This window comes from Dendrobium catenatum, unplaced genomic scaffold (genome assembly GCF_001605985.2).
Source record: "Dendrobium catenatum unplaced genomic scaffold, ASM160598v2 fragScaff_scaffold_23, whole genome shotgun sequence".
NCBI classification, from domain to species: Eukaryota; Viridiplantae; Streptophyta; class Magnoliopsida; order Asparagales; family Orchidaceae; genus Dendrobium; species Dendrobium catenatum.
The window spans coordinates 139,830-155,550 of NW_021318485.1; the positions used below are offsets into that span (position 1 = coordinate 139,830).

General features: G+C 33.1%; 2 protein-coding genes and 1 long non-coding RNA gene across 5 annotated transcripts in view; 2 read left to right on the forward strand and 1 right to left on the reverse strand.

Moving 5' to 3' along the window:
* Window positions 1-8,049, forward strand: part of LOC110100528 — a 9,041-nt gene extending 992 nt beyond the window's left edge. For 2 of the 3 annotated variants that reach the window (XM_028692881.1, XM_028692875.1), the window contains exons 2-9: window positions 63-414; window positions 2,665-2,698; window positions 2,818-3,045; window positions 4,514-4,603; window positions 5,557-5,622; window positions 5,719-5,810; window positions 5,899-5,946; window positions 7,329-8,049. In XM_028692881.1, the coding sequence (XP_028548714.1) occupies window positions 92-414; window positions 2,665-2,698; window positions 2,818-3,045; window positions 4,514-4,603; window positions 5,557-5,622; window positions 5,719-5,810; window positions 5,899-5,946; window positions 7,329-7,446 (999 nt within the window). In that variant the 5' untranslated portion in view covers window positions 63-91 and the 3' untranslated portion in view covers window positions 7,447-8,049. Of the gene's footprint in view, window positions 1-6; window positions 415-2,664; window positions 2,699-2,817; window positions 3,046-4,513; window positions 4,604-5,556; window positions 5,623-5,718; window positions 5,811-5,898; window positions 5,947-7,328 lie in introns of those variants that run through there. The other variant, XM_020828064.2, reaches the window with a different exon arrangement.
* Window positions 4,567-9,572, reverse strand: LOC114579142. The gene is made up of 3 exons (XR_003699988.1): window positions 9,450-9,572; window positions 5,319-5,457; window positions 4,567-4,692 (listed from the first exon to the last, which is right to left on the reverse strand). It is a non-coding gene; the product is annotated as an uncharacterized LOC114579142 (long non-coding RNA).
* Window positions 9,573-9,577: 5 nt separating this feature from the next.
* Window positions 9,578-12,996, forward strand: LOC110100531. Its single transcript, XM_020828067.2, has 3 exons — window positions 9,578-10,500; window positions 11,788-11,844; window positions 12,707-12,996. Exons 1-3 carry the CDS (start codon window positions 9,609-9,611, stop codon window positions 12,742-12,744), a joined length of 987 nt encoding a protein of 328 aa, XP_020683726.1. The 5' UTR covers window positions 9,578-9,608; the 3' UTR covers window positions 12,745-12,996.
* The last annotated feature ends 2,725 nt before the right edge of the window (window positions 12,997-15,721 follow it).

The following is a 15,721-nucleotide window of genomic DNA, read 5'->3' on the forward strand; positions in this document are numbered from 1 at the left end:
TTAAAGGAAGCTGCAGTGGAGTTAGATACTAGAGAAATAACTTTCAATGCATTTTTCAACAGGAAAATCAATAAATTCTTGGCATCCTACCATGGTTTCCAATACCATGGATCGTTCCTACTGGATCAACTGGAGATTCATGTTGTGTGCAATATGGGTGCTTTCCTCTATGGCGGGGGCTTCTATTTTGGTATGGAAATATGAAGGTTCTAAACCTGATGGGACAGTGGAAGGAGAGGTTCAACATAGAAATATGGGGGCTTCATACGAGGATGAGGCTTGGATGCCCTGTCTTAGTACAATTCACCCTGTTTGGCTGCTGCTTTTTCGGGTGATTGCATTTTTGGTATTTGTGGCGCTGCTTGTTGTTAACGTTGTTGTGGATGGAGCTTCCATATTGTTCTACTATACTCAGTGAGACTCCTTTCCTCCAATTTTGGTTTCTGACTGAAAAGAATGCCGCATTTGTAGTTTTGCAATTCATCTTCATCATTATTACTCTTATCTCAACAATTTGTAGTTTTGCAATTCAGTTCATGCTGTTCTCTTTGTTCTTTGTTGTTGTGTGGATGCTTTTCTTGTTCTTTCCCAAAAATCAATCGTTAACTGTGTGTATGCATGCATAATGTAATTGTTCATTGTTTTTTTTTTTCTTGTTCATAATATTTACCTTTGATGCCTGAATAAAAAACTTCTGCTGCTGCCACTTACATTATTATATTATATATTATAATTGATGGTCTCAGAATTCATCATAGTTAGCACTTAGCAGTGCTAGTTATGTTTTGTTTAATTGCTTTTCTGTATTTTATAGTCCCATTTTGATGGTAATAAAACTTTGTAAAAACTAAATGAAGATAAAAGAAAAAATGCAAGACATCATAGACACTAAAGGATTTCTCTTCATAAAAAATTAAAAATAATGATAGAAATATCACTATGGCTATGTTAATGACAAAGAGATAATGCAATCACGTCCTATAAAGACGAGGTCTTCATGTTGAGAAGAAAATATTATTGATGGTGTTATGAATCTCTCTCTTTCTCTGCTGCTAGAGTTTTTGCCTACTATAATCGAAAATTTCGCCTATTAATGGAACTAAAACTATGAGTACCTTAAAAACTCATCATTCTCTCTTGGTTGGCATCCCCTCTGCTCTCTTTCTCCCCCACCTTATTTACTTTTGGTTGTGAGATGCCAAACCATTACTACTAAAACTCAATTTATAATGGTAATAAGAAATGATTTGGAGATGTAAAATTTATTATAAGATCTTGTAAGATATTACAAGATCTTTTAAAGTCAATAAATATCATACAGAATTTGTTAACAGTGGTTGAGTGATAAACTACTCCATATGTTGGATTCAAGTTTTTTTGTGGGTAACATCGAATTTTACTAATAGGTAAGCTCTAAAGGGGTATACCTCGAGAACTTGTGTGAGAATGAAAAGAGAAGATGAAAACTTTGTGGAAAAATAGTTTGCTGCATCAAAAGATCTCAAATGTTCTTATGCACTTTTTATTATAGGGATCTGAGTGCACCAATTAATGATCCCATGTGTCAACACTCCTATTTTACTCCTCTGTCTCGGGGTGAGTTCGCTTGTGTCGAGTATGTATAGACGAGTAGGAGTAGGCGAGTCCGGTGAGGGAAGATCTGAGAGGGTTGTGGTTGGTGAACACTCCAAAGTCATTGGAAACCTTTATATGAAGCCCCCAATTGTGAGGCAAGTATGTCCAAATGGAGGGGGTAATAGGCTCCAAGGCCAGATGACCATGGAGGGATGAGCTGGAATCCTCTTGAGAAGACCTTTTCCCGTAGCTTGGATGACAAGTATGACTGATGATGGGTGTTTGTCGACGAGTGGAGAATTCCTTTTGATTTTCTCGCCAACTTATGGACTAATAACTCTTGAGCGAACTCACGCTACTGAGGTATACGAGGTATTAGTTTACTCTCCATGATCCGTCGGCTACCTGTTAAATATCTAAAAGGCATATATGAGTGTACATCATAAAATTTGAGAAGCTAGAAATTCTCCCTAGAAGAAGTTGTGAGAGCCACCCAAGTGGCACCTCCTTAAAGCTTGTGAAGAGAAGATTGCACTTCATTTCATCGCTAACTCTAAGAAGGGAGATTGTGGACTCAAAGCAGGATAGGTGGTTGGTCGGATCTATCTTGCCCATGTAAAATTCAATAACGGGCATTTTTAGTCTCGTAGGAGGCTAAGCCTTTGTGATCTTGTATTAGAAGGCATTTGTAAGTTGAGCCTTGTGCTTTTTTTATTAGCACGAGAGAGAGGTCTCTAAAATACTCTCCTTAGGAAAAGATGACTCTTCGCTAGAATAAGTAAAACTAAAACAATGATGATGAATTCGAGAGGCGATTGAGCTTGATATAACTAGTTGTGTAGAAAACGAGTTTGTATGCCATTTTATATGTTGTGACCTTCATGTGATGTCAGATTAATTCTCATTAACTATTTCTTGTTCTTCATTCTCATTTTTTAAATTCTACCATCACAGTTTTTTAAGGTACAAATGAAGAACTTCACTGTTTTTTGTAGATGATTTTGTTGCTGACAAATTTAGTCTTTTCTGTAATTTTAAAAATGATCATTCTACATCTTATGTTCTCTGATGTGATTTTCTGTGTCACAGGTGGACTTTCATGCTGGTTACAATTTATTTTGGGGTATGTCGAGTTTAATTTGCTTTTACACTTGCTCGGTTTCATTTATGGCCACTAGAATTTTCTTTCCAAAAGCTCATTCTAACATGTGCATGGTTCTCACTTTGGGCATCTTCTTCTAGCTTGGCTTGTTGCTGTCTGCTTATGGGTGCTATCAATACATAAATAAAGTTTCTGGTGATAGCATTGACCGTATGAGGTTGGATTCTGAGCATAGCTCATACATTTCTTCTATGAATGGTGAAGCTTCAAATGGCCCTCATACAATGAAGAATCCTTTATCTCAAGATCACCAGAACAATCGAAAACCTGCAGGTTTAGGTGGATATCTCTTCCAAATTATCTATCAGGTACTTTTAAGAGAAGAAAATGATTTCAATTAGAGCATAGGGTTGGTAACTTATGAAAGCCATAGGATCAAAGCTTATTTTTGTCTTTTCACTGGATAATCAAATGAGTGCTTAATTGTTGTGATTGTGATTTAATTTTGTTAAAGTTTTCATTGCGTATGACATTGGGTTTTGTTTATGAATTATGGTCATTGCAACTTATTAAGAATAATTTGCCTCCATCTGAACAGATTATCTTGAACATGCATACCGTGTACATGCACTCTTTATTGTTCATGCAATATGTTTAACTGCAGTGTTGCATCTTTTGCTTTATGGGTTTATCATTAAAGATAACTGTTTTGTTTGCTGTAGCAAGAATATTATGTTCAGGAGCGTATAAGCAGAGATTTTTGAATAATTGGTTAATAGTGAGGAAATATTAGTATGGCCACATAGGTTTTGCTGGTTACTTAGCATCAGACATGCTAAGAACATACATACTCTATAGTTAAGGGCTCTTCCGCAGGCCTATTTTTTAACAAATGAAGATACTTAAAGGTGCCTATTTTCGATGCAAGGCTAGGAAGAGTGTCACCATCCGATCTTAGTACAGCCCAATCGAAAAATGACCCTCATTACTGTTAGAAGAGAAATATTGTACTCCCCAAAAAACTCTACACAAAAACTCATAGTCACATAAGCATTTGGTGAGTTGGACTACTACAAACTCCTTCCAAGTAGAAGTGCATGACACCTATAAAAGTCGATCCAAATAAATTTTTTGTGTTTGTTTTTTGTGTAATATTACTCCTATTAGAAAGAAAAAAAGAATAGAAGAAATAGGCATCTATTAAATTTTGTGCAGTATAAGCATATATGTGTCTATATATTTGTAAAAAAAGAGAACAAGAAATCAAATACAAAATTTCTCCAATTATGCCACGATAATAAACGCTAAAGATCTTGCTATAAATGGTTATAACTTGCTAGCGAAAGATAGTTTGTCTATATATCTGTATATTGCTCTTTATGTTAAGTTTTATTTCCTTATGATGTTTTGGGTTAGATTGAAATGATAATTCATGACTTTTTTTTTTCTTGGCCTTACTACTCCATTAAATCTTGTTGGTTTCTTAATTTGGAGGTTTTAGGAAGATGTAGTTTTTGAAAGTCTATGACACCATATTTTGAATAGAAAATGTGCTACATCAGATTTGATGTCAAGATCTCGTTTTTTTTGGGGGGGATTTTATTCCTTTAACTTACTACCTTAGTGCTACTTTCATAATCATTGCACTGGAAAAGCAAATGGAAAAAGTTTTCTCAGGATGACACAAGAATTATTAGAAGATAATACCTGCAGGAAACTGGAAATGCATCTCCACTTTGTAGGATAATATATCTTGGGCTTGTTCTTGACGCGCACATTGATTCATATCAGATACATATTGAATACCAACTCATGTGCCTCTGTAACTTTGAACAGACAAATGCAGGTGCTGTCATGCTTACGGATTTTGTCTTTTGGCTTATCATATTTCCGTTTCTAGCCATTAAAGATTATGACCTCAATTTTGTAAGTATCCGTATCCTGTAGATCAACAGTTTTTTATTACTGCATTCATTGTCCTATTCTGGCTGGACTATTAACAAGTCACACGTCTCCTGTGTACAAGAAAAACAAGCATCTTAACATCTTATCATTATTTAGATTTTGTTTGGGATGACTTTCTTACTGCTTTTTAAATTAGCTTTCTAGTATAAAAATTTTAATTTTTCTATTAAAAAACTGCTTTAAGATGTAGTAAGAAAGTCATCCCAAATGAAGCCTTAGAATATGCAACTTTGAAGCCAGTACATAACATCCTGCTTCATGTTCTCTCGACACTTTTAGAAATCAAATTCTTTAGGCAGTTTTTGCTGTTTAATTTTCTATGTTTTTGTCACTATCAACATAATACGTTCGTTATATTTAACTATTTTGAATTTATTGTGGACTTTGCATGCAAGAAATTATTTGTGGAATAATTTTTTTTGGTAATCTTAAATTTTTTAAGGCAGTGGCTTAGAACCTGACTATGGGTTGCATTCTGAACATGAGCTTTTAAATGATCCAATGCAAAAACTAGTTTTCAAATAAGTTTATAATAAGGTTGCAAAGGTGACGAATTAAATAACAGAAGAGTGAAAAAAAAAATAAAGGCATATGCAGAATTATCATAACTAGCTTTATCTCAGCTTACAAAAACATGCATAATATTTTAAATTTTTGGGAAGAAAATTGTTGTCACCTTTCTCTTGAAACAGCATAAGGATCTGTCCACGCTTCAAGTTGTTTGTTTTGGTGTCTTCTAATGCTATTGTTTGTTCAGTTTTGTTGGTGATATTTCATGGCATCTTTACTTGTAATGCACTGCATGTATTACCCTCCTGAAAGGTTTTCAAAAAACAAAACTTCTATATTACATTGTAATTGTAATATTGTATTGCCATCATAAAAAAAAGGTTAATTGTTAATCGTTATTGCAGCTACAAATAGGAATGCACTCAATAAATGCTGTCTTCCTCCTTGGTGACACTGCCCTGAACTGTTTGGTAAACATCTCTTTTCTTTTGCCTAATGGACAATCATGTTATTTTCAATGAATGCTACTGATTTTGCAGATTTTTTCCTTTTTATGATTTTGTCAGCAATTCCCTTGGTTTCGAATTGCATATTTCCTGTTATGGACATCAATTTACGTGATTTTTCAATGGGTATACCATATTTGCAAATCAATCTGGTAATTTTCACTATTACTCTGATTTTGAAACTTTTGTGATGAATAGCTTCTTGTGTAAGTTTTGTTTGTTTGATCTCTTTTCATACAGGTGGCCCTATCCATTCCTTGACTTGTCATCAGCTCATGCCCCTATCTGGTATGATCTTTTTGCTAAAATAAAAATGCTCTGAAGTTACTATCTTTTCCATTATCTTTTAATCAAATTCCTTGAAAGATAATTTAAAATGTAAAAAAAAAAAAAAATGGTCCAAGATGTTGGGTCTAAATTTTTTCGTGGATGGCACCCGACCTTATTAACATACAAACTCTTAAAGAAGTGGCCTGAAATCTGTGTAAGAATGGAGGGAAAAGAAAATGTTAGGTAAAAGCTAGAGAAAAGTGCTCAAAAACTTAGTATAAAAGATCAGCAAAAAAAGATCTCCAAATATTAAAGAGTTAAAAGATATAAGTTGTTAATCATCGCCCTTTATTTATAGGGTTTTCATAGCTACAAAAAAGGTACATCCCAAGAAAGTAAAAAAGTAAAATGCTATACAGACTATCCTTGACTTACGTCAGCTCAATAATGTGAGTGTGTACGGACGAGTTTATTAGCGTCGTGTATGTGCTGATTGAGTGTGTTAGTGAGTAATTGAGCAAGGGGTGTCCGGTTGAAGGATGATGTCTGGGAGCTGCTAATGATCTATGTTGAGCCTCAAATCGCCTAGAGGTGGAGACAAGTGAACTGACGATGTGGAGAAGATAAACTTAGCTGTTTTTTAGTCATGGTAGGGCGAGCTGAGGACTCTCTTGGTAGATGCTTTTTTGTAGTTGGGCTTAGATGTGTGATGTATGAAGGCAATCACCCTGAGTGGGGGCGAGCACTTTGGTGTTTTTTTCCATTCCATAGGGCAAGCGACAAGTTACTTGGTTGACGAGATCCTTCATTGCCCCCAAGAGGAGCAACCTTTCTTTGTAGGCCAGACAAGTGGGGTTTAATGTTCCTTGGGTGAGTTCCTTTATGGAGTCCACTCGATGCGAGTCTCTTCTCGTAACTCTTGGACTACATGTTAAATATCTATGAAGGCACATGTAAGCATACTCAAAATATTCTAACAAATTGTTTTATGAGTATGGGTCTTGAAGCTGTTGGATTTAATTTGTGATAAGTGCTATACAAATTTTGATTGATGTCCCATTAATTACTCTCATTTCAAAGCAAATTCAACCGCTATTACGCTCATCATGATTAAAATTTGATCAGGATGTCTTGACCTAAATTTTTTCTATTTAAAATATTGATGAAAAGCATGATACATTGATGCAGGCAAACTCCATCTATCCACATCACCACACTCGAAACAGTCCTCGCCTTGATAGATTTTTTAGGATGATTTCATTTTTGCTTTGTTTTTCTAACTTATTTGAACTTCATAAAATGGAACGTAAGGGTAGATAAGCAACCGACTAATAAGAAACTATTATGCTATTGTTGCCACTTCTGCACACGGGCTGATGATACCTCTCCTCCCTCTCTAGGTACTTCGCCGTGGCAGTTCTTCATGTACCTTGTTATGCTCTCTTCTCTTTGATAATGAAGCTGAAGCACTGCTTGTTTATGAGATGGTTTCCTCAGTCATATTATCTGGCAAGTTAGAGAACTAATGCAACCTTTACAGTGTCTCATGGCAATGAGAGGGTCTCTCTACCAGTTTTGTCAGATTATTCCAAAGATTCAAAAAAGAACCTCTCTCTCTCTCTCTCTTTCTCTTCTGATGACAGATCCAAGGAGGAATCTGCTTGAGAAGAATGGACCATTAGCTCGACCCTACAGCTACATCTATACTCGATTTTTTAGTGTAAAAATTTGAGTTTTTTGAGGTGTTTATATAGTTACTGAATACATAGTCTACTTCCAGCAACACCAATTGTGCCTGGGAGATATGTAGTTAATTATGCATTAGATGCTTAGAGGAGCAGGAAAGAGGTTTTTTTCAAGGTGGTCATGCAGCTCAACAAAAACTATTGATGTGAAAGCGTCGAAGTGGACATCTAAAGCTCTCAAGGATCTGATTGAAATTAGAATCTTTAAATTTCAAGTATATTTTCTTCATTGAGAATCTTCATTAAGGATTTGTTATCCTAAGCCTTTCTCTACTGAACATTATAGTTATTGGAGTTGGCAGTCTTTCTGTTGGACTGTTGAATTTGGACTGAATATTTATTATCTTTTAAATGAGAAGAAAAATTTGAAGTTTCCTGCTTGTTAGTACATTGGGGACTCTCCGGATCAAGTTCATAAATGTCGGATAAACAAGTTTTGATGAATTGCAGTAATGATTCAATAAGAGTAGACATTTTGGCTCTATTTAAGATGATTTTTTAATGTTTCTTAAAGCAATTTTTTAATAGAGATTTTAATTTTTTATTAAAAAATTATTTTAAGAAGTAATAAGAAATCTGTTCCAAACAAAACTTTTATATTAAAAGAAAAAGTTAAGTAAAGATAAACTGATGAGTTTTACATCAAGATGGGCTTTAAAGCCTATAAACTTATATCGAGATTAGTGCAATTATTGAATATTATATGTATAGCATTAATTTCTATGTCAATTTAAAGGCCTTGAATTTCATTGTGATGCAGAATACATTAAGATATCATTACAAAATTTTTTTTTCTTTAATATATTGTAAGATTAAGAGGATCTTATCTGATAAAAGTTTTATTCTAATATATTCAAATATATGAGGCTGAGAGTTGAATTTAAAATATGATAAATTAAATATTAATTTATCAATTTAAAAAAAATGCTCCAACAATTGCACATAAAATATTTGATGTAACATCTATTCATATATGAATTTACTTTGGGATTGTCGTTTTAAATTAAACTTATATTGTTATGCATTCTTGAGAGAAAGAAGCCCCTTGAGCTTCTTGGAAGAGAGTGAGAGAGAGAAAGGGAAGAGAGGGAGAGAGCTTGCATAGGAAATTTTATTCCTCTTATTATTGTGTCCGGACAACCAATTCAGATGCGCTACGTCACCCAAATACACCGGGGCTCTGGATTGGTGTCCGGACGAATCCGGACATCGGACGCAATAATTTGCCTTTCTAAGGGGCTTTACAAAAGGACTATAATTACAACAACCTATATACCTATATATAGCTATAGACTCTGGCAAACAAAACTTAAATTTGGACCAATATCTAACATATATAAATTTGAATGGCAATGAGTATGTATATTTTATAATATAAAATTTAATATTTTCTAAAAGTATATTTCAATTATTATTTCATCTAAAACAACTCCTTGTTTATAAATTTTAACGCAAAATATTGATAAAATGTATTTACCATATCTCCTCATTTTTATATATTTATGCGTCTAATATATAAATCTTTATTTTAACTTATATACTCTATTTTTCTCAAATTCTCACCCAAATTCATTAATCTATATATTTTTATATGTCAAAAGATTAAATATTATACAAATAATTATAAAAATTTAAATGTTTGATACTGAAAAAATTAAGAGAAATGTATGCAAGTGCCTCTAAAATCAACAAATACTTATAAAATAAATAAATAAATAAATAAAGCAATAAGAGAAATAAGTAAATAAATAAAAAAAACTAAACAAAAGCGCGCACCTTTATGAAAGAAAAACCAAAGCAAGCAAGGAATCTGTTCTGTTCCCTCTGCACCATCTCTCATCATCATCCCCACACCTTATGAAATCTCTACTGTAATTAATCAACTTAACCTAATTCTCCACCACTCCATCCATCAATCCTTACAAATTAATCTTAATGGCTCCACCTTCAACACCAACAACCCTGCTCCTCACCCTCCTCCTCCTCCTCTTCCACCTCCTCCCCCTGCTCTTCTCTTTCCCTCTAATCCCATCATCGCCCACCTGCAGATCATACTGTGGAAACATAACCATCGACTACCCCTTCAGCCTCCAGAGCGGCTGCGGCCACCCTAATTTCCGTCAACTCCTCTTCTGCATCAACAGCCTTCTCCTCCTCCACATCCCCTCCGGCTCCTACCGCGTCCTCTCCATCGACTACGCCTTCCACCGCCTAACACTAAACGACCCCACCATGTCCGACTGCTATTCCCTCGCCCCTAATACCTCCCCTGCTCACGGCTTCATAACCAACCCCTCGCTCTCCAAATTCCTCCAACCCGCACCCGACAACGTATTCTTCCTACTCCGCTGCCGCCGCGACTCCCCTCTCTTCCAACTCGGCTTCCCCGACACGCGAGTTTGCGGAAATGTGTCTGGAATGGGGTGCGAAGACTACTACCGTTGTCCGGCGTGGGAAGCCGGTGGGAGATCGTCGGCGTATGGGACGTCCAATCCGCCGGAGTGTTGTTCGGTGGCGGCGGGGGTTGTAAGGGAGGTGAATTTGACGCGGTTGAGGTGTTCTGCTTATAGTAGTGCGTACAGCATTGCGCCGGTGAGGGCGAGGGGGCCCGGGGAGTGGGATTATGGCATTCGTGTTGCTTATTCGGTGCCGGGTGACGATGAGACGGGTTGTCGTGCTTGTCGTGTTTCGGGTGGGTCGTGTGGGTACGATGACACGAAGGTAAGGGGGGAGGAAGATGTCGATTACGGTGTGGTGATCCAACGGCTATGTATTTGCGGTGGTGGGATCGACGCTTGGAATTCTACTACTACTTGCGAGTCTACTGGTATGAATGGAAATACAATACAATTAATGTTAAAAAATAATTAGTAGTTTTTTTTTGTTTATTTTAAGAATTTATTTATATACATGTCATTATATATCTAATATTTATATTTTTATATGTATTTTTATATGTTGGCCATTAAAAGAGAAGCATAATACTAATTTAAGTGTGGCAGACATGAGGATGCTCAGGTGGATGAGTGGCTTTACCTTTAGAGATAGGATACGAAATGAGCATATACGTGAAAAGGTTGGAGTAGCTCCAGTAGAAGATAAGATTAGAGAGATTTGCCTTAGATGGTTTGGTCACATAAAACGGCGGCCTTCCGATGACCCGATTAGGAGAGTAGAGGTATTAGATTTGACTTATATTAAGAAAGGTAGGGGTAGACCTAAAAAGACTTGGTTAGAAAATATTAGGAATGATCTTTCTTTATTAGATTTAAACGAGAATTTGACTTTTAATAGGTCTCAATGGAGAAAGAGTATTCATGTAGCCGACCCCACGTGGGATAAAGGCTTGTTGTTGTTGTTGTATGTATTTTTATATTATTTTAATATTTAAAAAATATATAGATAAAATATATATTGAATTTTTGAGTCGATTAAGTCAAACTCACACACATGACATATATAAACTTCGAACTCAATACTTCTTGATTGATGGTCAAAGCTCCCAACCATAAGACCCAATTGAGATGCGTATTTTTTATAAATTAAATATGAAATATGCATAATATAGTATCAAAATTGGACGATAAGCTATTATAAAAACAACCACTTTAGTGATTTATGGTCCATTTGGGAGAAATTATTCTATGCGGAGACTGGATGCAGAACGTCGTCCGGAGACCAACCAGAATGTGCCATGCCAACGGTATCGAGCTACGTTACTAAGCAGTACTGAGCCACGATACCGAGTACAGGATGACGTGACACATTCTAATTAGTCTCAATACCGCATTCGGCATCCGTGCATAATAATTGATGCTATTTGGGACAACTTTCTTCTTTTTTTTTTCAAATTGTAACTATAATTTTGTTCATTCATCATTTTTTGCTATTTTCTCACTATTTTTCAAAAGCTTCTATGATGAAAAACTGTGTTATATAATTATAAAAGCAAAGTTATTTTTTGTATAATAATTTCACAATCAAATTTATAAATTGGTGTAGCCATCCCACAAACACTTAACCACTTACATACGCATTTAAAAGTCTTTTATATTGCCCGCTTCAAATATTCTTCATTAGCTGTGATAATGGATTTTGTATCATGATTGTATAGAGATCTCTGAAGGCTTCATCGTCAAGCAGGCTTCAATACTGAATGCTGTCCTTGGAGGTATGCCACTTTTACGCCTTAAATTAATACAGGTTTTTGTCATTTGATAATGGTGTTCAGGGCACGGCAGATCCAAGAATAAAATTTTAATTAACAACAATAATAATAATAAAATAAAATAAAATCATAAATTAAAAAAAATTAATTGAATTTCAATGCAATGCAATAAAAAATAATTTAAAAAATAGATTAAAAAAAAGATTTATTTGTATAGAAATTATAATTTTTTTCTCTTATTTCTTATAATTCTTTTCTAACCCAACTTATAAATAATAAGATATTTCTTTTTTCATTGGATAAAGTTTCACTCATACTTTATACAAATTAGAAAATAATTACATTACCTTTTTTAGTGTATTCAACAAATGCTTCTTCCTCTCTCTAAATGATGGGCAAAATAATTTTTTTAGGGCGGTCAAAATTCCAAATTAATCCCATATAGACCCCTTTTTTTATGGGGATCCGCCCATGATGGTGTTTGATAGCAAAAATAATGAAAAACTATTTACAAATGTACTTTGTAGCATATAAATTATGTCCAAGATTAGTTAATATTAGATTTTATTTGGGACAACTTTCTTATAGCTTTAAAGCAACAATATTTTATATTGAAAATTTATTTTAAAAAATAATAAAAAAGTCATGCCAAACAAGAGAAATTATCTTTTATGGACACCGAACTGTCCGAAGACCAATCAGAACCCGCCATGCCATTCGGTACACAGCAGTATCGAGCACTGATACCGAGCAAAAAAGTGACGTGGCATGCTCTGGTTGATCCCCGGACGCCGTTTTTGTCTGCACAAAACAATTTTTCGCCAAACGAAATCTTAATCTGAGATTATGTTGCTTGTTCATGCAGGTTGGTTGGTGTGTGCAGCTGGCCTTCTTGCAATCTAGTTAATTTCTAGTTATTAATTGAAAGGAGCTTTCTCGGCCATGATTTGGATTTTTCTGTTCCATTTTTGTGGCGTCAGACAAGCAAACAAGTTAGCAACTGAGAAACAATATTTCTCCTTTTTTTTTTGGAAAAAAGTTACATGGCGATGGGATTTATATTCGTTAGATTTGTGTTGAGATTTGTGCATTTTTATGATATTATATGTAGTATTAATCTAAATGCAAATTTGATGAATATGAATATACTAGTATAATTTGACAATTTTTTACACAATTTTTACCTTGGCTGGTTCTACCAATGTGAAATTTGACATGTATTTCTGTTATTTATCTCTTGGCTCATTTCATGCTGAAATGTTCAATGAAGAAAAAACAGTGAGGATTTTATCTTATAGATTTGTGGCTTTGATTCCTTATCTTTGCTGCCAATATGCACTGCATACATTTTATACGAGAAAAAAAGAAAGGAAATTTTAAGAGAGGGCTTGAGAGCCAGAGCGGAACCGTCTCTATTTTAAGGGTGGGCAACAAAAGAATTGTGAAATATAAATTTTAAAAATAGGACCGGACCGGCTGGTCCAACCGGTTCAACTATGAATCAGTCTTAAGGTCGGTCCGGTTCATCCTAAAAATTATTTTCACATCGAATCAGCTTGAACCGTTGGTTCAACCGACAAACCTCTGTACCAGTCACGGTTATCTTGAACAGCTGGTTTAATTTTTGAATTATTTGAATAATTAAATAATTATTTTAAAATATTAAGTAACATTTGCAATTTAATTTTAAATTTGAAATGCTTAATTTTAAATTTAAAAAATCCAACTAAGCAATACACAAGATTTCATCACTTTGTGTGAGATATTACTCCATCATAACTCAAAAGACTATAAAATAAAATCATTACCAAGATAAAGTTTTCCAATTAACGTGGGGACTAAAAAAATTTAAATGCTTATTTCTTAAGTTTACAATGTACATTATATATTTTAAAATAATTTTTTTAAATAAAATTTTAATGATGTAGATAATATTTATTTTTAATTAATAATGATAAACCAATTATATTCTTCATTTATTATTTTATATACTATAAAATTTAATTAATTATAATAAATGATCTAATCTAACTTCAATAATTTATTAATGTAAAATTGTAATATGAATTTAATATAAAATTTATAACTATAAATTATATCTAAATATATAATATAAAATAATAATAAACTTTTAAATTTATATGTAAGTAAAATTTTTTGATAAATTTAAATTAAATTTAAAAATTGAATTTGTTTAAATTTAAGTTGCATAAGATATTTATTTTTGTTTGAATTCAAATTATTTTAATAAAAAAATTATATTATTATATGATTATTATATCATCTAAAATTTATTTATTACATCATCTGGTTCTATGGATGAAATACAAAAAAAAAAAATCGTTCTTAAAATTGGGCAATTATATTTATTGAAAGTGGTCAAAATAGTTAAAATCTTTATTCTTGCCACTTATGAAAGAAAAATAAAATTAAGGTTTGGCAATTGCCACCAAGAATTTTTCCTGGATCCACTCCTGCTTGGGAGGGCAGGTGCTTCTTCTAAAATTTTAAGATATTTTCATATATTATGTATTTTTATTTATGTAAGTATAATTTTCATAATAATAAACTTGTGCTATCTTTGAAGTTTTTTAATTTAAAATTAAAATATCTCACTTCGCACTTAAAAAAAATGATTTCGCCGTTCAAAGAGTAATATATAATATTATTTTGATATATTTTTATTAGGCCTAAAAAATGAATAATAAGTTTGAAATTAAAAGACATTTAAATTTTTTGAAAAGATATAAATGTCCCCTATTTTTATTTAAATATCCTATATATTTTAATTTTATTTTCAGCATATTATTATTTTGATTCAAAGGATATTTGCATGCAAATCTTTTTATATATGTTTCATATTTATTGACATAGAAAAATAAGTAGCAAGAGATATTAATCAAGCACATTTACAGACTTTCTAGAAATTATTAGGTGCAAAGTCCGGACGTAGAGATACGTCCAGACTCTAATAAAATGTTGACACATGAATATTCAATTGGATTTATTTTTTACTTTTTATATTTAATGTGTCCGCAGAATTTTAAGCAAAGCACAATAAAAGTGCAACTAAAACGCAGGTAAATAGCACACAAAAAATGCAACAAAAACGTACTTCATGTGTCACATTTTAAATGGATGTCCAGACATATCTCTACGTCAGGACTCCGCACCTAATAATTTCTCTTGATTAAGAGAGTTGTTACTCATTCAAAAAAATTTTAGGAGTATTTATTTTGGCAGTATAACAAAATGAATTCTAAACTTTTTCAATGCTGTTCAAGGGTTAGTATAATAAGATAGACTGAGGTGATAAATATAACTAAATCAACTCATCCATAAAATATCAAAATCATATAATAATATTTATTTAAAACATCTAACACTGTTGAGTTTGATTAAGCACCAAATATCACATATGATCAAACACCACACAAAAATGTTAAAAATATTGTGGTTTGTTTTTGGCTCAAGTTGGAGAAATATTTTTCTATGATTCTAAACCAATTAATACAGTATCAAGAAAGTGTTTGATAGTTTCTTAGTTTAGGTATTGATTGTTGTTGCCATTATTTCCAATTTAGTTTTTTTCTTATTGTGTATAATAGTAATTTGTCAAAAAATTTTGGTACTCTTTGTATTAATAGTATTCAAAACAGAGAGCCAGGAGTATTTGTCTACATCGCTATTAAGATGATTATTGTGAATATTGAATCTTGAAATTGGTCGAGCCACATTAGAGTCCGATCGTTTGTGATGTTTGTTTTGCTGCTTTCTAAAGCAGTTTTTTAGTATAAAATTTTTTTAAAATTAAAAAATTTTGTACTAAAAAAGTTATTTTAAAAAAGCACAAAAAAATTATTCAAATGAAACCTCCGTG

Excerpts from the sequence above, each read along its gene's own strand:
- LOC110100531 (XM_020828067.2), top strand. The coding sequence starts at position 9,609 with ATGGCTCCACCTTCAACACCAACAACCCTGCTCCTCACCCTCCTCCTC. Across the intron at positions 10,501-11,787 it reads TACTACTTGCGAGTCTACTG|AGATCTCTGAAGGCTTCATC; the intron begins GTATGAATGGAA and ends ATGATTGTATAG. Across the intron at positions 11,845-12,706 it reads ACTGAATGCTGTCCTTGGAG|GTTGGTTGGTGTGTGCAGCT; the intron begins GTATGCCACTTT and ends TTGTTCATGCAG.